Raw genomic sequence first — 23,074 nt, 5'->3', positions numbered from 1 at the left:
GGAAGGCACTCAGGTGTTTAGCATTGGGAACTGGGTTTGCAGGAGGGCCAATCTCCTTGGGGAATGGTCAGAAGAAAGTTTCATTGGTTTGTGAAAATGAAATTTCAGACTTTATGGCAGAAGATCCACTTTGTAAAGTGGGAGAGAGTGCGAAGCAGATGAATCTGGAGAGTGACAGAAGGAGATGGCTGGCAGGTTCTACTGGTAGGGCCTAGTTGGGTGGCTGGGAAGTCTGATACTCAGCCTCATAGACCTGGGAACTCCTTAATCCTTTGATTCCAAGTTCCAGAGCAGATAAGACATCAGAACACTGGAAAAGAAGGTATTCATTCAATCGTGTCCTGATACCCCGTTGTGCTTTAGATAAGAGTGAATAAGACACAGAGCCCTTGCCTGCAAATAGCTCCTGATCTAATAGCAGCTACCAACTACATGACAGTGATAGGACCCTACATAGAGGACACACATGCCTTCTGGGTATTAGAATATATGTTACCAATTTCTAGTCTCAGGGACCCCAAAAAGTGGAATTAGAAGTTACCAGAAAGTTGCTAGAGGTTAGAGAAATCAAGTAGATGGACAGGTTGTTCCATGTGGTTCTCAAGAAACCTTGCCACCTAGTAGTTTGCCTTGCCTGTAATTAGGATAACCCTGCACCTGTTTCCCTTCAGGTCTAGTCTCTTATTAGAAGGTGCTTAAGCACTAATCATTTCTCATACCTAATAATGCTTTATTATTATTATTTTTTTTCTTTTGCCTGCCAGTGCTTAGGATTTACTCCTGACTCTGATCAGGGATCATTCCTGGGGTAGAGTTGGTGCTCAGGGGTACTAAGAATTAAACCTGGACTGGTCACATATGAGGCAAACTTCTGCCTGCTGTATTATTTCTCTTCCACCCCCATTCCCAAGCCTATCTTTTATTCAGTCATGCCAGACTTGAGATGATGCAGGCTGTTTGCTACTTTCTTTTCTCTGACCTAAAAGTCTCTGTTTCCATCATTTGTGGATGCTTCATCTCTCCTTTTTTTTTTTTTTTTTTTGGTTTTTGGTTTTTGGGTCACACCCAGCAGCACTCAGGGGTTACTCCTGGCTCTACGCTCAGAAATAGCTCCTGGCAGGCTCGGGGGACCATATGGGATGCCGGGATTCGAACCACTGTCCTGCATGCAAGGCAAACACTCTACTTCATACTGTCTCTCTGGCCCACTCGTTTTTGTAGCATTACATTCATTTGTAACAAATATACTATAAAGACATTTCAGCATGTCTAGCAGTCAATATCCTGAGAGACCCTGGACAAGATTTGAAAGGACAGCCTCTTTCAGAATTGTCTTAGAATCTGTCCCATCACCTTAATGGTATCACTTGGAACAGATGTAATAGGACTTTATGACTCAGTGTTACTGTAGAGGCTGGCAAACAGTACAAACGACTGGAATATGTCAGTACTACAGAAAATGGATATGTATATATTTTCACTCAAAACCACACATGGGTTCTATCCAAATGGCAAATATCTGAAAATAACTTGGATTTGAGTCTTCCTTTTGTATTTTTCTTCATAAATAATTAATATATTCTTGAATTCATAGTACATTGATCCATAAGCTTGGGGGCTTTTTCATACGACGGAGGCTCGATGAAACACCAGATGGACGGAAAGACATTCTCTACAGAGCTTTGCTTCATGGGGTATGTGTTGACTTTAGCCCTTAGAGCCCCATAGCAGTTTGCTCTATGGATGAGCATGAAAAAAGGGACTTGAGGGAGATTTTTAACTGTTTGAGTGATCATTGCTTGAGTTTGGGTTTGATTAATTGTTGATAACACCAATATATATATAATATATATTATATATATATGCAGTTAGTATGTTTTGTGGTAGCAGTTGGCTGTGTCAAAGCTCAGCCTGCTGGGTTTATTCTGTGTTGAATTTATGTTTTTCTTTGTCCTCATTTCCCAGCATGTAGTTGAATTACTTCGACAGCAGCAGTTCTTGGAGATTTTCCTGGAAGGCACACGCTCTCGGAGTGGGAAGACATCCTGTGCCCGAGCAGGACTTTTGTCTGTTGTGGTGGATACCCTCTCTACCAACGTCATCTCAGACATCTTGGTCATACCCGTGGGAATCTCCTACGACCGTATTATTGAAGGGCACTACAACGGTGAACAGCTGGTAAGAGGGCTTCTTACTAAAGAGGCCTCTGTCCTTTTCAAGTCTTTTGCCTTTAGAGACAAAAGTTTAACTAAGCTGTGGTGTTAGTTTTTCCACATCTTAGAGACAGTAGGAAACATGGTGATGTGGGTCTGGAGAACAGCTTTCATCTATCTCCTCTGTCCATTTGCTTGGTCATGCTAGTGAGATGCTTTTCTGGGTTTGTTGGAAATTGACTCCTTGGATGTAGGATGGGGAGATGGGAGAATGCTCAGCTCTGTTTCTCCTGGGGGTTAGGGGAGGGCGCAGTTATATGTGGTTCAGTCTTCCCAGGGTGTGCTTTGGTTCAGATTCTTTTATTCTGGTTTTTGGGCCACACCCGGCAGTGCTCAGGGGTTACTCCTGGCTCTATGCTCAGAAATTGCTCCTGGCAGGCTTGGAGGACCATATGGGATGCCAAGAATCGAACTTGGATCCATCCTAGGTCTGTCACGTGCAAAGCAAATGTCCTACCACTGTGCTATCCCTCCGGCCCCTTTGGTGCAGATTCTAAGTTAGTCCTGGAACACTGGTGGGAATATGTCTGTAAAGCAACTACAAATTAATTTGACTAGTGTCTTTGTATCATATTGAAGTAAAATAGTTAGAGAAGAATGTCTGAATCCTAAGCATACAGCCTGAATGATCAGAAAGTAAGCACACCCGTGTATCCAGCACCATCTTGAGGAACAACATCACTGACATAGAAACCAACTCCTTCCACTTCTTTCTTTGCTGCTCCTTAAGTGTTACTTTTCCCTTCATTTCTTATAGAGCAGATTAGGTATATTTTGTTCTTATTCTTTTGTTTTGGCTTTGAGCCACACCCAATAAGGCTCAAGGGTTACCCTTGCCCCAGTATTCAGGGATCACAGGGGACTATTTGGGATGTCTGGGATCGAATCTGGTTTGGCTGCATGCTAGCCAAATGCACTACCCTCTTCACTATCTATCCAGCAGATTAGTTTTGCATGTTTATGTCTTCTAGCCCTGTATCATTTGTGCTTGGTCTTTGTGTCTTTGTTGCCTCTAGTGTGTGCTTTATTTGGGGGGGGGGGCGCAAACTCGGCAATGCTCAGGCTCTATGCTATTTCTGGCTCTATGCTCAGAAATCCCATATGGGTGACCATATGATTTTTGCTTAAGTAATTGTTTGTGAGATTAAACTATTGTTATATGTGAGTAGAACTCACCATTCATCTGGCTGTATTGTATTGTAAGAATGTACACTTTAGGGGCCGGAAAGATAGCATGGAGGTAGGGTGTTTGCCTTGCATGCAGAAGGATGGTGGTTCGAATCCTGGCATCCCATATGGTCCCCTGAGCCTGCCAGGATCGATTTCTGAGCATAGAGCCAGGAGTAACCCGAGTGCTGCTGAGTGTGATCCAAAAACCAAAAAAAAAAAAAAAAAAAAAAGAATAAAAGAACGTATACTTTATCTACTCAACTGTGTGAATAAATTTCTAGTTTGGGGGAAGTGATCATTTCTATACGTCTTGCTTAATGACCACCATTATGTATGCATTTTGTTGGTCTGTGCCTAGGAACAGAATAGGCAACATATGTATGTTAAACTTTGCAGGCATTGCAACTTTTCCAAAATAAATTTAGTAAAATAGTTACCATCTCAAAATATGTTTCAAAATACATTTACCAATGTGTGAGTTCTAGAGGAATTTAGTTTTTATTTTTAAATTTAGTGTGGAAGTATTAGCTAACTATTTGTTTTAGGCTTACTGCCACCCCTCACCCCCCCAAATATCAGAAGCCCAAGGACACCTGACACTTGGGCTATTGAAAATTAGCCAGTAGGCCTGCTTATTACCTGACTCTGTCTTGTGGATTTTTCCCTGTTATATGTGTCCCAAGTGTCTACTCTGACTACTCTGTGTCTTCTATTTGGTCCTGTGTCCATTAGATGTGTCTGATGAATATTAAAGACTCAGTAAATGCTTATGAAGTGGAACATGAGCTTAGAGGGCACCATTGGGCTGGCTCTGGTGTTCAGTTACCTAATGGAAGGCAGTGGGACTCCGGTGATGGTCAGACCTCAGATAATGGCCTCTTTGACATGTTCCCTTGTTCCTGCTAAGTGCAGCTCAGTTTTCCAGGCTGCTGTGCATTTTCCTACCTTAACTTGCATTCTTAGAAATGATAGAAAGTGCACACAGTGGATCAGTATTAAACGTTGTGTCTTTCATTGCCCACATTACCTCTCCCAGTGACATGGCTGTAGCTTAATTTCCCTAAATTGCCTTTTAACTGACTCACTGCTGATTTACTGATGTCATAACATTTTGGGAGTAAATATGTGTCAGTCTTATTGCACCACACCATAGTTCTAGTGCCATCATGCTATGAAAATGATCCTCATGACCTCTTCCCCCATGTCCTCTTTTCCCTGTCTCTCTGTTAACCATCACATTTCAACTGAATCTGAAACTTATTTTTGTCTCCGGAGCATCTTTAAATGCAGAACAGTTCCTGGCAAGACTTAGTTAGGAATCTGTATTTTCCTTTATCATTCTCTGTGGTCTTTTTCACTAGTGCCTCCAGGTCTCATAAAACATTAAGTATGCATGATTTTGGATAACAGAATATTGGCAGGTGTATCAGCTTTATTTCTTATCTTATTCTTTCAAAATTGGAATGTAGGGGAAACCTAAGAAGAATGAGAGTCTTTGGAGCCTGACCAGAGGCGTGATCCGAATGCTGCGGAAGAACTATGGATGTGTGCGGGTAGACTTTGCGCAGCCCTTCTCCCTGAAGGTGAGTGTTGTGCTGGGGTGGAGATTTGGGCTTCTGCCCAGGCTCCAGTCAGACTCTTCTCTGTGGGATCTGGGGCCTCACTGTCTTCTGGAAAGCTGAGGATGCTGAGAATGTGGACTTGTCTAGATTTTTCTACCACAGCATGTCTGTTGACCAAGGAGCATGAGTTTCTCTGTCTTTGGGAGATACTGATCTCAACATTCTTTGCTATTTTTTATTTTTAAGACTCATTAGCACTTTGCAAGTTGGGTTGTGTATCTGTAGATTAGTGCTTTAGTTGCTGATTTCAAATGGCCATTTGGAGAAGTTTTTCAAGACATGCATCCTGAGAGCTGGGTAAAAGTGGATCATGTCTGCTGCAATCACACTGTTTAGCCAATCGGACCATGCTGCACACATAAAGCTGTGGTAGGGAGCAGCCCGGACAGGTGGCTGCCTGAGTCCTGACTGATGTTCCTCAGGTGCTCGAACTACTATCCTGGGGAACAGGGGACAGAGCAGAGGGCTGGCCGGGTAGGTCTGAGGAACACGTCTCACTGCTTCCATTGTGAGTCTCAGTTTTTCTTAACCAGATTCTAACTGCTTGTGAATCTTTCTGGCCTTCCCTGCCTTAAACTTTGAAGAATCTTGTTATTTCTTACCATTCTTTTTATTTTCTTTATCTATACAACAATGGCCCTGGCATGCTTTCTCTCTCATTAGGATTTGTCCTTGAATTGAGATTCTTTTGACTGTTATGTGATCCACAGGCTGTCAGATTTCCTTTGAAAATTGTTGATATGTCTGTTGATCAGCAGTTTAGCACTGGGGATGCCATTATTATTATTTTTTTTAACAAAAATCTGAGGCAAGTTAATTTTTTCCCTTGTTTTAAAGTAATTTTACTGAAGTAGGAATATGCTTCTTTGGGTCTGCAATATTTAGATTTCATCCCTGATAGCTTGCTGAGTCATTCCAGACTTGTGGAGATTGTCTAGAATGCTCATCCTCTGTAGACAGCCCACTTTAAAAACCACTTATTTCCTCTTCAAAGATTAAATTGTGTTTTCTATGTATGGAAAGTGAGATGCTGAGAGTAAATTACTGTGCTCTGTTGTTTTCCAGGAATATTTAGAAAGCCAGAGTCAGAAACCAATGTCTGCGCCCCATTCTCTGGAGCAAGCCTTGTTACCAGCTATCCTTCCCTCCAAGTAAGAGCCAAGCTCTCGCTTCCTGGGGACTTGGCATAAGAAAACGATGTGTTTTCACTTCTCACTCAAGTACTATTTGAGTAGTTTTTCCTTTGGTCTGATAAAGCATGTTCAGATGACACATTTTCATACTACTCTGGAGATGTTTATTATGTGCATTGTAAATCTTTTTGATTTGGTGACTCATTCTTCGATGTTTTTGCTTTTGCATGGTGGAAATGGGTTCTTTTTAGTAGTTTGCATATGTTCCACACAAAGGACACATATAAAAGAGCTCCAGAATTCATAACTTAGGTCATAACTTAGAGGAAGGAATACTAAGTCCTTTCTTTAATGTATTCAAGAATCATGTTCTCAGAAATGGCGTAAATGCATTATGCATTCCTCCTTTGATTTTGGAAGTAAAGCATCTATAGGCTGTTCAGTTATATCTAAATAAAGCACTTTAACTAGGAAATTGTATCAGATATAATGAAGTCTTTCTATCTGACTTAAATTTAGAACACACAATATTTTAAAATATCTAATAACTTTAAACATTCCGCCCATTTATTTGTTTTATAACAGACTGGGGTTATGAGGGGCTAATTAAAAAAAATTTTTTTCAGGCCTAATGAAGGTGCCGAGGAGGGCGCAGACACAGAAGCATCATCCCTCAATGAGTCAAGAAATGCTGAAGATGAATCCTTCCGAAGGCGGCTGATCGCAGATCTGGCAGAGCACATCCTCTTCAGTAAGTGGAGCCTGCAGCACCTCTCAGCCTGTGGTGCAGGGGCACACAGTGCAGGCCTTGGAATGGGCAGAAGTTTGCCCTGCTTCTGCCTGTTCAATAATCAAATACTCAAAAGCTGAGCAGCAAGGTTCTTTGGAAGAAGGTAGCACTGAGGGCTCTGCAGCCATCCAGCAAAATCTCTTATCCAGCACCTGCTAAGTAGTTGGTGCTTGTGTGTTGATTTTTTTAATTAATGTCTTTATACAATTTGATTACAAACATGATTGTAATTGGGTTTCAGTCATATAAACAACACTCCCCTTAACCAGTGTGACATTCCCATCACCGATGCCCCAAATCTCCCACCTCCCTCCCCCCTCCCCCCGCCTGTATTTGAGACAGGCTTTCTACTTCCCTCATTCATTCAAATTGTTATGTTAGTTGTCAGTGTAGTTATTTCTCTGCACTCACCACTCTTTTTGGTGAGCTGTGTGTTCTTATACTTTAAGCTGGTTCTTTTTTTTTTTTTTTTTGTGGTTTTTGAGCCACACCCGGCAGTGCTCAGGGGTTTTTCCTGGCTCTATGCTCAGAAATTGCTCCTGGCAGGCACGGGGGACCATATGGGACACCGGGATTCGAACCGATGACCTTCTGCATGAAAGGTAAACGCCTTACCTCCATGTTATCTCTCCGGCCCCTTAAGCTGGTTTTTATACTTTAAGAAAAGGGTACTCTTAACTTAGTGTGCTTCTTTTTTTGCTCATAAAACTGTCTCTCTGTACTGTTGAGAAAAGCACCTCAGTTTCTAATTGGTCATATCCATGTCTCTTTCCCTGTGACACTATAGATGATCTTTGTTTGCAAAAATTGAGCAGCTAGAATATGTGATGATTTGGCATTAGATATGAGAGCAGCATGCAGAGTAATAGTGGGTTTTTTTTTTTTTGTTTGTTTTTTGTTTTTGTTTTTGTTTTTTGGGCCACACCCAGTGATGCTCAAGGATTACTCCTGGCTATACACTCAGAATCACCCCTGGCTTGGGGGACCAGATGGGACGCCGGGGGATGGAACTGTGGTCCGTCCTAGGCTAGCACGCACAAGGCAGACGCCTTATGCCCTGTGTTACTGCTTTGTTCCCGGTATTAGTGGTTCTTCCCCTTGAGAATGTGGATTCTTCTCGCATGTAATTAGTTGAAGTGGGAGAGACCTAGACAGGGGGATTGCAGGATCCACTATCTAAAGTTCCCTTTTGCAGCGGTTTGTTATGGTAGCACTAATATCCTACCACAGCAGTAGCGGGTCACAGGTCCAACAGGTGGGTGGCAATTCCTTGACATCCCTGTTTGTCATCCTGGTCTCATGCTCAACACTTTCTGTGGACACAACCTGCTTCCTCTTTTCTTGCTTTTCCCACTGCCACTCTTGCCGCGCTGACCATCTTTCTCAGGATGGTTCTGCATTTGGAGGCTACAAATCATGCATGTATTTTTAATGTTGATGGGTTGGAAAGCAATGAAAATCCTAGTGATCAGCTAGTCAGGAGATTTGCTGTCTCTAGCTTTTACCAATTATTTGAATTTCTAAACCTCTTATCGATATTCTTTGTAATGGCTAACTAAGATTCTAGGTAGTCTAGGCAAATTTTGTCAAGTTTTTTTCTGTTTTTGACTTTTGGGTCATACCCGGGTTAGTGGGGACCATATACAGTGTGGGGGATTTTATCTGTTTCTACTGTGTGCAAGGCAGATACCCTACCTACTGTAGGATCTCTTCGGTATCAATACTTATTATTTTTCATACATATTTCAAACACTGGGGACAACTTGTTTGAGTGAATTATTTATGAGTCTTAGTAATAAAAATATTTATAAATCATGTTCCCTCCCTCCCCCCTTCCTACTTCCTTCCCTCCCTCCCTCCCCCCTCTACCTTTCCCCTCTACCTCCCTCCCTCCCCCCTCTACCTCCCCCCTCTACCTCCCTCCCTCCCCCCTCTACCTCTCTACCTCCCCCCTCTACCTCCCTCCCTCCCTCCCTCCCCCCTCTACCTCTCTCCCTCCCCTCCCTCCCTCCCTCCCCCTCCCTCCCTCCCTCCCTCCCCCTCCTTCCCTCCCTCCCTCCCCCCTCCCTCCCTCCCTCCCTCCCTCCCTCCCCCCTCCCTCCCTCCCTCCCTCCCTCCCTCCCTCCCTCCCTCCCTCCCTCCCTCCCTCCCTCCCTCCCTCCCTCCTCCTTCCTTCCTTCCTTCCTTCCTTCCTTCCTTCCTTCCTTCCTTCCTTCCTTCCTTCCTTCCTTCCTTCCTTCCTTCCTTCCTTCCTTCCTTCCTTCCTTCCTTCCCCTTCCTTTCGCTTTTTGGGCCACACCTGGTGACACTCGGGTTATTCCTAGCTATGTGCTCAGAAATCGCTCCTGGCTTGGGGGACCATATGAGACGCCAGGGGATCAAACCGCTGTCTGTCCTAGGTTAGCGCGTGCAAGGCAAACACCTTCTGCTCGTGCCACAATCATGTTCTCATTTCAGATGATTCCTTGGACATTCTAGTGTTTAACTTATACAATTACAGTTTTCTATAATTTTAAGTGCTGGATTATGGACAGTAGCCATTCACAATGTGTGTCTGTCCCCTTTCTTAACCCTGACATACCTGTGGGCCTAGGATGAAAATCTTTTTATTTTTATTCTGTCCATTGAACTAGGTGGGAGTCTCATTTGACTACCAAGGAAGCTGAGGCTTGAGATTTTAGTACTTTTGTCTAAGACATAAAGTCAGTCAGTATTGATGTTAAGAGTTAGAGGAGCTGGAGTGATAGCACAGAGGTAGGGTGTTTGTTTGCCTTGCATGCGGCTGACCCAGGATGGACCTGGGATTGATTCCTGTGTCCCATATGGTCCCCCAAGCCAGGAGCGATTTCTGAACACATAGCCAGGAGTAACTCCTGAGTGTCACCAGATGTGGCTCCAAAACCATAAAAAAAGAAGTGCAGAATCTCTGGCATCACATTCACTTTGCTCCACTCCATCTGTGTTTCAGTGTGATGAATACCGGCCATAAGGGTAGCCTTGCTGGGGACCAGAGCAATAATACAGTGGTTAAGGTGCTTGCTTTGCATGCGGTAACCTGGGTTTGTTCCCCAGTAACCCATATAGTCTCTGAGCACTGTCAGGAATGATTTCTGAGTGCAAAGCCAAAAGTAACAAGAATGGACTTGTCATTATAGTTGTTTGAGTCCAGGACCAGCAACACATATGTGCAATGGCCTAGAGAGCTCCTAGAACAGGTTCAGGCTCATGCTAGAGATCAGGTGTTAGCCTAATTAATTGTGCCATGCTATAGTTGCTGCATCCCTTTGCATTCAAGGAAGATCTGTGTTCTATTAATTCTCTTGTGTTGACTATGATAAGTAGTATGCTGCATTAAGGTTCTCTGGCAAGAATACTGTATAATGGTCTAAGTTCCTTTCAGTGAATCACAGTTATAGGATATGGAGAGAGTACTCATAGATTTACTTCTAAGTAACTGTTTTAATACCTGCTTCACAGAAGTTTCAGGTATATTTAAAAATATATGCAACTAATGTGTTGTGTTTCCCTTCCAGCTGCTAGCAAATCGTGTGCCATCATGTCAACACACATCGTGGCCTGCCTACTTCTCTACAGACACAGGCAGGTATGTCTCAAAGTCATCTGGAGATGACTAGAATAGCAAGGGAAGTTCTTGCAAAAACATAAGTACTTTGAACTTTCTGATTGGTGTTGCTCCCCTAGGATCCTGTGTGCTCAGTCACATGTCAGGTATTTACTGGTGTGTGCTATCTGTTCCCATCCTGGTGACTGAATTTTCTTTTTTCTTTTTTTCCTTTTGCAAATCTTGGCCAACTATGCTGGCAGTTTAATATAGGGACCCAAAGATTGAGTGCTGCTTGGGTTTTGTGATGTTGGTGATTGACCTGGGCCACATTAGTGGTGCTTGTGGAACTTCATGGTGTTGCTCACGATGCTTAGGAGACAATCTGGCATTGGAAATTAGACCATGGTCAGCTGTATGCAAAGCATATGACCCATTCCATTGGAACTAGTTTTCACTCCTTTTCTGAATTCCTCTGCATTCCTCTGGCCCTGTTTGTGGAAAGTCATGGAAAGAAGAAAAACACATTGAATATCTTCTCAACCTTTTGGGAAGTATGTTTTCCACTATTGTGAGGCCTTTTCTGTCGGTTTCTCTAGGGCATTGATCTCTCCACATTGGTGGAGGACTTCTTTGCAATGAAGGAAGAAGTCCTGGCTCGTGATTTTGACCTGGGGTTCTCTGGAAATTCAGAAGATGTAGTTATGCATGCCATCCAGCTGCTGGGAAATTGTGTCACCATCACCCACACCAGCAGGAATGACGAGTTTTTCATTACTCCCAGCACAACTATCCCGTCAGTCTTTGAACTCAACTTCTACAGCAATGGTGTACTCCACGTCTTTATCATGGAGGCTATCATAGGTATGCTAGGCTCTGAAATGTTTTCATAGGAAAGAAAGGGCTTATGACACACACATAGTGGTGTCTCCTTCGGTTTGGGTGATAGGACCCTGTCTGCTCTTATTATTTTCAGATGAAAATAATTTAATCACTGCTGCTTATTTTCACATTTTTCAACAAGTATTTTCTTAGTCTTGTAGTTACTGAGTGCACAGTTTTACAGTGAGTGCTAAGGAAGAGAATTTAGGTGTCTTGCTATCCAGGAACAGAAAAATCTAAATGAGATGAGATTGTATTGGCATTGAAGTGAGTAGAGGGGACTCATTGAAGACAGTGAGGGAGCAGAGGGGGCATGTGGAGAAGACTGAAGCTCCTAAGATGGAATTGTGAATGAGTTGGGGCAATAAGGGATTCCAGGACACTGATCATGTGGAATTTACCGAAATTTCTTTATCCAGTGGCTGTTGGCTATTATTTTGATGTTACATTTGTGTAATTAAAGTTATCTGAGGTATTCAAGCTAGCCAGTATTTCTTGGAACTCTGGAGTACAGCTTTATTGATGATTTTGTTTTTGTAGCCTGCAGCCTTTATGCAGTTCTAAACAAGAGGGGTTCTGGAGGGCCTGCCAGTGCGTCCCCCAACTTGGTCAGCCAGGAGCAGCTAGTTCGGAAAGCTGCCAGCCTCTGCTACTTGCTCTCGAATGAAGGCACCTTATCACTTGTAAGTATTTCATACCATTGCCCTACTAGTCTTGAATGTTCTAGGGCTTCATGTGACTTCTTTGCTTTTCTCTAAGAATTTTGTGGATTTTTTTTTTGGTCCATGATTCACTAAGATCCCAGGTTTTAGTGAACACCAACCTCATCCTTACTGTCTTGGCTTGCTGTCAGACACCCCAACTCTGCAGCCCTGGTGCTGATCATGCAGATTGCTCACATTTTTTGTGAGTCAGACCTAGAGTTACTGAACTCTCACTGCTTGAGGCTGGAGGCCCTAGCTATGCCTGACCCTTGATAATAGGAACAAAATGCATGGAGACTGGAACACTCGGGAAAAACCCTTTGTTCAGTTCTTTCTTCACTTCCCAAGTTGGCCAAGGAGTCCTAAGGAACATTTAGGCTATAGAAAAGTATTTACAGTCATTTATAAGGCATTTATATATACAGATTACCCCCTCCTATACACACATCTTAATAATATACAAATAGAAATGACATTTTATTTGAAGTCTAATGTTTTTTTTTTTGTTTTTTTTGTTTTTTTTTTTGATTTTTGGATCACACCTGGCAGTGCTCAGGGGTTACTTCCAGCTCTACGCTCAGAAATTGCCCCTGGCAGACTCAGGGGACCATATGGGATGCCGGGATTTGAACCACCATCCTTCTGCATGCAAGGCAAATGCCCTACCTCCATGCTGTCTCTCTGGCCCCTGAAGTCTAATGTTTTTGACCAAGAATGTGGCTCAGTGGTAGAGTATAGTCTTGCATGTAGAGGATCTAGGTTTAATCACTGACTCTGCAACTGACCAACCAATCAAGCTGAATCTTTTCTTCCTCACTTATATGTGTGTTAGAACACTTTTGAGTACATGTCTTTGGAGAATGTTTTTCCTCTGCAGCATTCCTGCATGTGGTAGGCTGGTAATCATAGATTAAGCCTTGCAGAACCCTTGGGTGACAGGAAAGTAGTATAGAGCTGAGAGAGGCAGGGTAGATAAGCATCCCAAATATTGGCCTTATCCTTTTGGGGCATTTATTGTGTTTTCTCATGTACCACCTTTGTGTTCAATATTCATTCTAAGAGAAACTGTCATGGAAAAACGGTCTTTGAAATAAGTCATTGAAAAAAGCCTGTCAAGCAGCCATTCTTTTTTTTTTTATTTAAACACCTTGATTACATACATGATTGTGTTTGGGTTTCAGTCATGTAAAGAACACCACCCATCACCAGTGCAACATTCCCATCACCAATGTCCCAAGTCTCCCTCCTCCCCACCCGACCCCCGCCTGTACTCTAAACAGGCTCTCCATTTCCCTCATACATTCTCATTAAAGCAGCCATTCTTTTTTTTTTTTTTTTTTTTTTTTTTTTTGGTTTTTGGGCCACACCCGGCGGTGCTCAGGGGTTACTCCTGGCTGTCTGCTCAGAAATAGTTCCTGGCAGGCACGAGGGACCATATGGGACACCGGGATTCGAACCAACCACCTTAGGTCCTGGATCGGCTGCTTGTAAGGCAAACGCCGCTGTGCTATCTCTCCGGGCCCCCATTCTTAAATCTTGCTCTGCCTTGGGAAGGGGACTGAGTTTAGAAACAACATTGCCAGGTGGGACAGCATTAGGTGCTGTACCAGTGGCTGAGGAGGGCTCTCCCAGGGTTTGCTATCCTCCTCATCAAGAATGGGCAAGCCAGATCTTAGTGCAAGCACAGTACCGTGAAGTTGGTGATACCCTGGGAGTTCTTCCACTACCTTGCTTTGTGCTTTTGGCTTTTAAGACAAGGTGTGGAGCAGTAGCATTCACATTCCTGTGTCTTTTTTTTCAGCCCTGCCAGACATTTTACCAAGTTTGCCATGAAACAGTAGGAAGGTTTATCCAGTACGGCATTCTCACAGTGGCAGAGGTAAGAGGAAAAACTCTTTTTTTCTTGCTCTTCATTTTATTTTCTATCAGTAAATATTAACTTATAGGATGGCCAATTGTTCTAACCAGTAAATTAAATTGCATTAGACATATAGTCGAATACAAGGTGCATGAATATCTGGGCTGGTTGAGGTTTTGGATTTCTTTCATGTGTCAGTGCTATCTAAGGCATATCTCATAGGTGAATGCTGGGACATCTATGTTCTAAATATATTGTGTGATTCTCCAGTGTGCTTATTAACTTAGCTTGCACATGTGCCCTTTTCTCTCTCGAGATCTTATTTTAATTTTATATATTTGTTATAGAGGATGTGGCTGGGGAAAGTAGATCTCAATTTAGGAGAGGTGAGGGTATTTTCATCTGATCTTTCTTTTTTCATTGGCTTTGGTACCCCCAGTGAGTTTGAGTTTGGGAGGAGAAGCGGATGAGCATCGTAATGGCTGAACAGAGATTGTGGGAGGTCAGGACAGTGAGCTACTGCTGTGTTTGGGCCCCAGAGAGGTGGGTGCTGGGTGTTCACTGATTTACTGTTGTCTTTTCCTTGGCATAGCAAGATGATCAAGAGGACATGAGCCCTGGTCTTGCTGAGCAGCACTGGGGCAAGAAGCTGCCTGCTCCTATGTCTTGGCGCAGTGATGAAGAAGATGAAGACAGTGACTTTGGTGAGGAGCAGCGAGATTGCTTTCTGAAGGTACTTTGGGGAAGCATTTTGGGTGGGTGATAAGGTGAGGATTGGGGTTTGTGTCACCTCTGATCAGGGAGGTTTTAAAAGTGGAGGTCCTGGTGACTTTTTCATGTCCAGGGCATCTGTGGGGCCACCTCCTAGCTAAGGAAAGTACCTGAGCCAGGTGAGCTCAGTACATGAAGGTGTGCAGCATGGTAAACGGACAAGGACAGAAGAGGCTGAAAATGACACTGGATATGTCTTAGGGGGTGGCCCTTCATGCCTCTCTCCCCAGATGCCTGTCTATGACAAGTCCCCAGAGCCAGGAAGTCCCTTGGCAAGGGAAAGATTGTCAGCTGTCATCTCCTGCTTGCTCTGTCTGAGCCCTTCTCCATCTTGTTGTCCTAGGAGTTTGTATCTTTCCATAGACTATTTGCCCTCAATGTCTCAATGAAAGGAGGGCTGATCTCAGAAAAAAATTTGGATCATTAGGACAAATCGTCTATGATGCTTTTGTCTGACTTGTAATTTAGAAAGTAGTAAATTACACACACACACACACACACACACACACACACACACACACACACACACACACACACAATCGTCTATGATGCTTTTGTCTGACTTGTAATTTAGAAAGTAGTAAATTACACACACACACACACACACACACACACACACACACACACACACACACAGAGTCTAGCTTCTGGAGGTTACTTATGACACTGAGAAGTTTCTTGATTGAGAATGGCCCTATGAGCCGCAGCCAGCAGGCAGAGCTGAATGACCTGCCATAAATAAGGGACTTCCTGAGCACTGATGGGTCAGAGACCAAGCCCATGGGTACAGATTGGGGGGTGGCCCTCTAGGGCTGCAGATTCCTGCTTCCAGAGCAGAGCCTCAGGTCTACAACAGCCCATAGCGTGCAACCCACAGGCAGACCTAATTGACCTACTTCAACAGACGAACTCTCACACACAATCAAAGGCCACAGGATCTCAATATAATCTCACAAATATAAGCTCCTCTCAGACTTCCCTGGCAGTGGGGAAGACTGATAGTGACCAGTAAAATATACCATATTTTTTGTTCTATAAGACGCATCTGACCATAAGACTCACATAGTTTCTAGATGCTCTCCTTCCTTGCACTCAGCCTTCAGCTCCAGGCAGCATTCACTCCATAAGACACACTTTTGTGGGGAAAAAGTACGTCTTACAGTACGAAAAATACGATACTCCTTGAGACTACAAACGAACATCATAAAGCAACACAAAACCCCACCATGCTTTGTGGTTGAAGACTACAACTCATTCAGCAGTAGTAACCTCCTATATAACTTCTCTGAAAAGGAGTTCAGAGTGGAAAAGCTTAGGATGTCCAATGAGCTCAAAGAAACAATAGAATGGACTGCCAATAAAATAGGAGAATATGAGAGCAAAAAATGAGGAAAATAAAAGTCAGAACTGAAAAACTTGGTAGGTAAAATGAAAAATTCATTGAAAGGCTTCACCAGCAGAATAACAGTTGAGGACAGAAGTGCAGACATGTTTAGACAACAACAGAAGAAGGAAAAAAGCCTTAAAATAAACAAATAGACAACAAGATAACTTTGGGATAAATTCAACTGAAGCACCCTAAGAGAACTGGCACAGAGTAGGGCATTTACCTTGCATGCAGCCAATCCAGGATATATGGTGGTTCGAATCCTGGCATCCTTGAGCCTGCCAGGAGCAACTTCTGAGCACAGAGCCAGGAGTAACCCCTGAGTACCACTGGGTGTGACCCAAAAACAGAAAAAACAAACAAACATAAAAGAAACAACATAAGAATCATTGGGGTCTCTGAAAGCCAGGAAGAAAACTCCTATGAAGAAGCAACAGTCAAAGACATCATCGCTGAGTTCCCAGAGCTGGAGAATGCTCGCACCCACATCTAGGATACCTGAAGAATATAAGCTCAAAGGATTCAAATAAAAATACCCCAACGCACATCCTAGTCACAGTGATGAAAGCCATAGATATATGGCTCTTTTGGATATAGATATATCAAATTCTGAAAGCAGCAAAATCAAAAAAGGAAGTTACATATAAAGGAGCAAACTTAAGATTTATAACAGATTTACCACAGGAAACCATCTGGTCCCAAAGACAGTGATGGGATATAGTGAAAAAAATTCAATGAACGACTCACCGTCAATACTGGACCCAACCAGACTCATTCAGATGTGCAGGAAGAACACTCAGCTTCACGGTTAAGCAGGAACTCAGAAGAATGGCCTGTGATTTTGGTTGGGGCTGTGATCTTAGCTCCATGCTTCATATACACTGCATATTCTGGGGAGCTACCATGGGAGTTCCTCCAGCCCCCCGTAAGAACTCCATCCCTTCTGGTATTCCCCTACTGGGCTGGGACTGGACTGTGGGCTGTAGGCAGTAGGGTAGAAGCAGGACTGGGAAAGGACAAGGGTAACCTTGATTGTTGTACTGACTATATGACCACATAGGACAATAGTGGGTCCCAGTGATGCCATTTACATAGAAACAACAGATTCTGCTCAATGGCTGTGAACTTGAGCCTCCTCTGCCATCAGCATCAATAGCTGCTATAGAGAACCGGCTCCTGATCCTGCATCTGGCCTCAGCTGAGGGTCTGTGCACACAGCGGGGCTGCCTTTGGCTTCCAGTCTCTGACACTGAAGAATCTCCCTCGGTCTCTTCCCTGGCCTCACCTCCCCTTTTCGCCCCCTCTTTAATCCCCAGGTGAGCCAGTCCAAGCAGCATCAGCAGTTCCTCACCTTCCTGCAGAGGCTCCTGGGCCCTCTGCTGGAGGCCTACAGCTCTGCTGCCATCTTCATCCACAATTTTAGTGGGCCTGTGGCCGAGCCTGAGTACCTGCAGAAGCTTCACAAATACCTGCTCACCAGGACTGAGCGGAGTGTGGCAGTGTACGGTACGTGGGGTGGCTCCTGGTGCAGCGGCCCTTCTGGGTGGGTGGCTGGATTCTGCTCATCATTGGCAATTGGGGAAATAATGTGCAATTACCCTGACCTCTGATTCTGCAGGTCACTGCACTGGTCTGTTTTGGGTAGAGGGCTTGATTGAGTCTGGGCAGCATCATCTACTTCCATCGTAGACAGGATATCCTACACATTGCATCTTCCTTTTTATTTTCTCTTAGCATCGTTGTGGGGTAGGGATGGGGGGCTCATTCTTGTAGGGCTCAGTTGCACCCTGTCGTCCATCATGTGCCTCTTCAAACCTTGAGCGATTCATTTGTTGGTGGGTGTTTGGGTGGTTTAGGATCAAAATCTAGTTCTTGCCCCTGTGAGAAATGCTATTGGGAATGTGTCTGCCTGTGGCTGGGGGGGCATACCCCTCATTTACCCGAGGATGCTCCTGGCAGGGACATCCAGTTTGCTCCCTTCTCTGGCCAGCATTTAGACAACCTGTCAAATGAGTGACAGGTGTGGCGCTTTACATAAGTGCTAAAATTACTCTAATGTATTTTTAGAAACAGAGGGAATGGAGAACTGTCATTAGTAAATGGCTCGGGGCTGTTATAGAGCAAAAAGGAAGGTGTCCTTTCACCACACACATCTTCTGCCCTGTCTGTCCATCTGTCTCTTGTCCCTCTTTATGTCCTTGGAAGATGACATGACTGTTTTAAAGAAATTCAGTTTGTTCAAGCTTCACAGGCCACAGAGGGCAGGACTATAGTGTGACTCTTAAGCCTTGTGAGGGACCTTCAGTCCCTCCCACACTTCCTCACTGTGTGCTGTTCTTTCCCTGCTCCTGGCCCAAACCTCTGATCAGGTTTTATTCTTCCTTTTTCAGCTGAGAGTGCCACCTATTGCCTCGTGAAGAATGCTGTGAAAATGTTTAAAGATATTGGGGTGAGTGTCCTTTGCTTACGTTGTCAAACTTACTGTTTAGGTCTAGTGTGTTGAGGTGAACCCTGAGAGAAACAGTTTCTGTTGGGTCAGTCATGAAACTTTCTGGGGATTTAGTGAGGGCCACATTGAGGCAAGGCCTGCCAGTATAGATTTATGAGACCTGGAATTTTCCTGGTTTTCCTCTCATTCCTAAACAGTTTTTACACTATAGCACGTGTTAATGTGTTTCCAGGTGGTTCTATAACTTTGGAAGAGATCTTGTTTTCTGGTCATAGAACAATGGTTATTGTTTCATGTTTCTAAAAACATTGCTGTGGCATCCTCAGTACCTTCATGAACTATGTGGGCCAAGCTGCCTGGAGATCCCAGTGGCTTTTGTCAGGAGCTTTTATGACTTCCTTCTGCTGTAAAATTGAAAGTTCGGTTCACTAGTTGAGTTCCTCCCATTCCCCCTCACTCCACATCACCACCTGCAGAGTCTTTTCATGGGCCTTGGGCTACCCATGGGCCAGCGCTCAAAATGCCAGTAGCAGGTTTTGAGTCTTTGGGGCCTGTGGATTCAGGAACAGATGGCTAGGTAACAGGTATGTCCTTTTCCTTTTGTGGTCTTGAGTTTCATGTGTCCTTTCTCTAGGTTTTCAAAGAGACCAAACAAAAGCGAGTGTCTGTTCTAGAACTCAGCAGCACTTTTCTACCTCAGTGCAACCGTCAGAAACTCCTGGAGTACATCCTGAGCTTCGTGGTGCTGTAGGTCACGCCGGCAAGTGGCAGCCAGGGGACGGGACCATTCCCACGTAGGCTCCGGCCTCGAGCTGGAGAGCAGAAGGTGCCACGTGTGGTCCGGTGGGACCTCCTGGGAGACAAGTGCCTTCGCCCATCCCTCGTCTGTGGATCTTTGCACGTCCCTGTCGCTGAGGAGCCCACAGGCAATGCTCGTGGGCAGGGTTGGGGGCTGCAGCCTCTGTGGGAACAGAATCAGTAGATTATGAAATGAAATCTGAAAAGAAAATGATTTTGCAGCTTATTAAATTTACATTTTAAGTACGACTTACTGTTAAGGACTAATTGCTGTGATGGCTGCAAACAAAATGTAGTTGTGCTCTAGACCTGAATTTTGTAGACTCCTGCTGTCAGGTGATTTGTTAGTTTAATTTCCGATGGTCAGTGCTTCCTCTGAAAATCATGGAATTGTCCCTTCACTGTTTGTTCCTTTGCAGGTTTATCTTTGTTGATCGTGACTCAGCTTTAAATGTGACCCCCCTTTCCCTTTTCCTCCCCCAAAGTGCTTTACAAATAATTGGGCTCATGTGCATCAACTCCAGGAATCATTGTGCTGCCCCCTGCTGCCAGGCTAAGGAAGTGTTTTGACCTAATCCAGGGAACCTATTTTTGAGCCCTATCAGTTAAGGTCCAGAGCTCCGGGAATTCCAGACAGCTGATATCAAGAAGTCAATTTGGCTGGCCAGATTCAAGGTGAACTTGGCCAGAGAGCTGAATTAAAAAACGTCTTGCTCATTTCAAAAGTGCCATTGTTTTAAATAACCAGCAAGTATTTTGGAACAACTCCTGCTTCCTCTCTGTACTGCTCCGGACCCTGGTACCTGCCTCTCTCTGGTCCTGCTGTTCCTCATGAACCTCCAGCCAGAGAGCGGCCATGCCGACCTGCATCCTTTGGTCTGATGGACCGTGTTGGCTCCACTGCCAGGCCTTGAAGAGGAGTGAATGTGCTTGTGTGCCTGTATGGGCTTGGCTTCCCAGTCATTAGACAGCGTGTGGCCTGTTCAGTGTACTGACAGGTCAGTTTGCTGGTAAATGGATGGAGGCATTTATCAAAAAATTTTTTTAGCTTCAAGGAAAATTGAAATCACAGTTTTTAAAAGTTTTTAATGGATTGTCTTCCTAAACCTCAATGCCAGATAGTGGCAAATGATTAGGAAAATTGACTCTGGCAGGCAGGTGCCTTTTGGCAGCAGGGAGCATACTGGTAAGCCAGTTGTAGTAATTATGATGAATTGTTAAAAATCATGTGATATGAGACCGTGTTCTAACAGTGTATGGTTCTTTCGCTGCTTGGTATTATTTATGGAGCCAGGAATCTGCCAGATGAAGATTGCCTAGTTTTTTAATTTAATATGAGAGGACTGAGAATTAAGTTTGTGCTTTGAGATGTTTGGATTTTGAACACTACTAGTAGTTTGGTAAAGATTCCACAAGTCTTGGGAGAGTATTGGGTTTGGGCCTGGCACTTTCAGATCTCCCGTGATGCTCAGAACAGTAATGTGAGTGAGGTTGCTGGTGTTTTGCCACACTGCAGATGGCGGCTCTGTGCTGTCATGTAGGACCTCATGTCCCTCCTACGCCACCTCCTAAGGTGAAAGGTCTTCTGGCCACTCTGCTTTCAACTCTCTCCCTGGGGCTTTATTTCTGCCCTTGAGCATTTCTTACTGGGCAAGCAAACATTTCCCCACGTCTCTTTTATTTACCCTGTAAGTTGCAGAGCAAGGGCAACTCTAACTCTTCCTTGTTAGCTGGAAAGTCCAGATTGGGGCTCCCCTTCCCAGAGACAATGCTGCCTTGCCTGTGGCCTCTGCTAAGAGCCTCACTCTGCCAGCCTGGGCAAAGCACCATGGCTTCTTGGCCTTTATTTTCCCTTTTGAGTTGGCTTGTTTTCTAGAACTCTCCCAGTGCTTTTGGGAATGCTGTGTATGAATTGCTAAGCTCTCTTGCCAGTTAACTCACTGTGAGAAGAAATGTGCATGCTTTTCATAATTAACTGGTGCTTTGAAACCTTTCCTTAAGGAAGAAAAAAAATCTCTACCAAAGTTCTGCTCATCCAGCCACGCTGACCCTTGAGTTATTTTAGCACAAGCCTTTCTTCAGTGCCTCAGTACTGAACCACATGTACCGTCCCATCCCTCGTCCGGACAGCACTCTCTTGCTAGAAGACTTATTTGTATGGCTTCCACGTAAGATTAAACAAACTAGGTGCTTGTAAATAACTTATTACAGTTTACTCTTTTTGCATTTCTCGGAAACTGAAATGCATGCTATCCAGGGGAAGACTGTGAGTCCAATTTAAAACACAACCCTAGCAGCAACCAGAATAAACTCTAAGCAATAGGCAGCTGCACTCTTTCAAACTGAGAATGTCCTGAGTAATTCCAAAGAGGGGCAGGAAATTTCGCTCTCTTTAGTCTTTGAGGGAAAAAAAAGGGAAATAATCAGGGCGACAAATGTGGAGTTAGTGACTGAACATGATACTGCCTCATCCTAAGGTTCTATTTGTTCTCACAGAGTGATCCGTTGGGGAGGAGTGCTAGTCACTTCAGATGGTGGAATTTCCAGTTCCCCGAAGCGGAAAACAGTTCCTGCCATTTTTTGTGTGGTCATAGGAGTTGCTCTGTAGGATGGTCATAGGTGTTTCTGTTCGTGTTTTGCTGGTAAAATGGATTTGCTCATGAATTCTCTTTCCTAGAAACTCACAATGCACTTTTTTGCAATAAGGGCTCCGGGTCTGGCCGTGCATGGCTGTCTGACCCAGCATGTCCCAAATTACTGTAGCCCCAGACCTCGCCCCCCACTGTGCATCGGTGAACCTCTCACTAGTACCCCATGGAAGTACTATGTTAGGTCATTCCCTGCAGGGATATTACAATCATGGACAGAGGGCACTTGGGCAGAATTTGTGTGCATTTTGTACAATCGGTACAGTTTATAGAGCTCTGTTTCTTCCCCTTGAGACAAAAGCACAGAAAACTAACATGCGTGGATGGGACTCTTTCCTTTCATGGAAAGTTCTACTGACATGGATTTCTTTTTTCCATTAAAAGTTGTAATTTTAACGCAAAGATGAAATGGAACGGGCAATTCAGATCTAGGAGGAAACACTGCATATTTCAATGCAGATTTTTATCCATAGGTAGTTCTAGTGTTTAAAAATGATAGAATCTATCATTGAGGTTTATATGATTTAATTTGGATTTAAATCTGTTTTTGTTTTCTAAACACTCTTAGGAACTTGAGAGTTGGCAATTTAGTTTAATACAAACTAATGATTGCATTTGAAAGAGACTTTTGACTTTATTTTTAAAGATCTAAATCTCTGCAATGCCTTGATGGAAGAAGGTGTTAAACTGTTTGCCTGTTGTACAAAGAAATGTTAGATTGTTGTAAAAAGAATTACTCTAAAGTACTGTAAAATAACACTGTGTGACTTTGTGAGAGAGATTTATTTGAAAATGTTGATTGATTTTTATGCCTGTGAGATGTATTGTAAGAAGCACAGATGTGTAGTTTTGTTTTAATAAATTAAAAAACATATTTTGTCTTCCTTTTGTAGTTAAAAGTTCCTTACATAATTGATTTACAGTTGTTTTACTTACCATGGACTTTCATTAACAGGCTTGAACTTTTCCTGATAATCTAAATTCATGAACCTGCAGTGTATGATTTTTATTCTTGACTCAGAACTCTTTAAATCTGGGCAAACATTTGGGGCTCTGAAGATTGAGAGCACAGAGTTGCTGGGTTTCT

The 23,074-nt window shown here is 43.7% G+C and overlaps 1 protein-coding gene across 3 annotated transcripts in view; it reads left to right on the top strand.

The window, feature by feature from the left end:
- The window catches only part of GPAM (glycerol-3-phosphate acyltransferase, mitochondrial), a 75,385-nt gene extending 54,666 nt beyond the window's left edge, over positions 1-20,719 (top strand). For all 3 annotated transcript variants that reach the window (XM_049764427.1, XM_049764426.1, XM_049764425.1), the window contains exons 9-21: positions 1,595-1,694; positions 1,966-2,178; positions 4,853-4,966; positions 6,071-6,156; positions 6,765-6,889; positions 10,462-10,532; positions 11,090-11,354; positions 11,913-12,055; positions 13,878-13,955; positions 14,527-14,667; positions 17,409-17,598; positions 18,483-18,541; positions 19,176-20,719. In XM_049764427.1, the coding sequence (XP_049620384.1) occupies positions 1,595-1,694; positions 1,966-2,178; positions 4,853-4,966; positions 6,071-6,156; positions 6,765-6,889; positions 10,462-10,532; positions 11,090-11,354; positions 11,913-12,055; positions 13,878-13,955; positions 14,527-14,667; positions 17,409-17,598; positions 18,483-18,541; positions 19,176-19,292 (1,702 nt within the window). In that variant the 3' untranslated portion in view covers positions 19,293-20,719. The remainder of the gene's footprint in view (positions 1-1,594; positions 1,695-1,965; positions 2,179-4,852; positions 4,967-6,070; positions 6,157-6,764; positions 6,890-10,461; positions 10,533-11,089; positions 11,355-11,912; positions 12,056-13,877; positions 13,956-14,526; positions 14,668-17,408; positions 17,599-18,482; positions 18,542-19,175) is intronic.
- The last annotated feature ends 2,355 nt before the right edge of the window (positions 20,720-23,074 follow it).

Source organism: Suncus etruscus, chromosome 17, assembly GCF_024139225.1.
Source record: "Suncus etruscus isolate mSunEtr1 chromosome 17, mSunEtr1.pri.cur, whole genome shotgun sequence".
In the NCBI taxonomy this organism is placed as follows: domain Eukaryota; kingdom Metazoa; phylum Chordata; class Mammalia; order Eulipotyphla; family Soricidae; genus Suncus; species Suncus etruscus.
The sequence above is the reverse complement of the archived record's forward strand: the minus strand, read 5'-3'. Positions and strand labels throughout refer to the sequence as shown.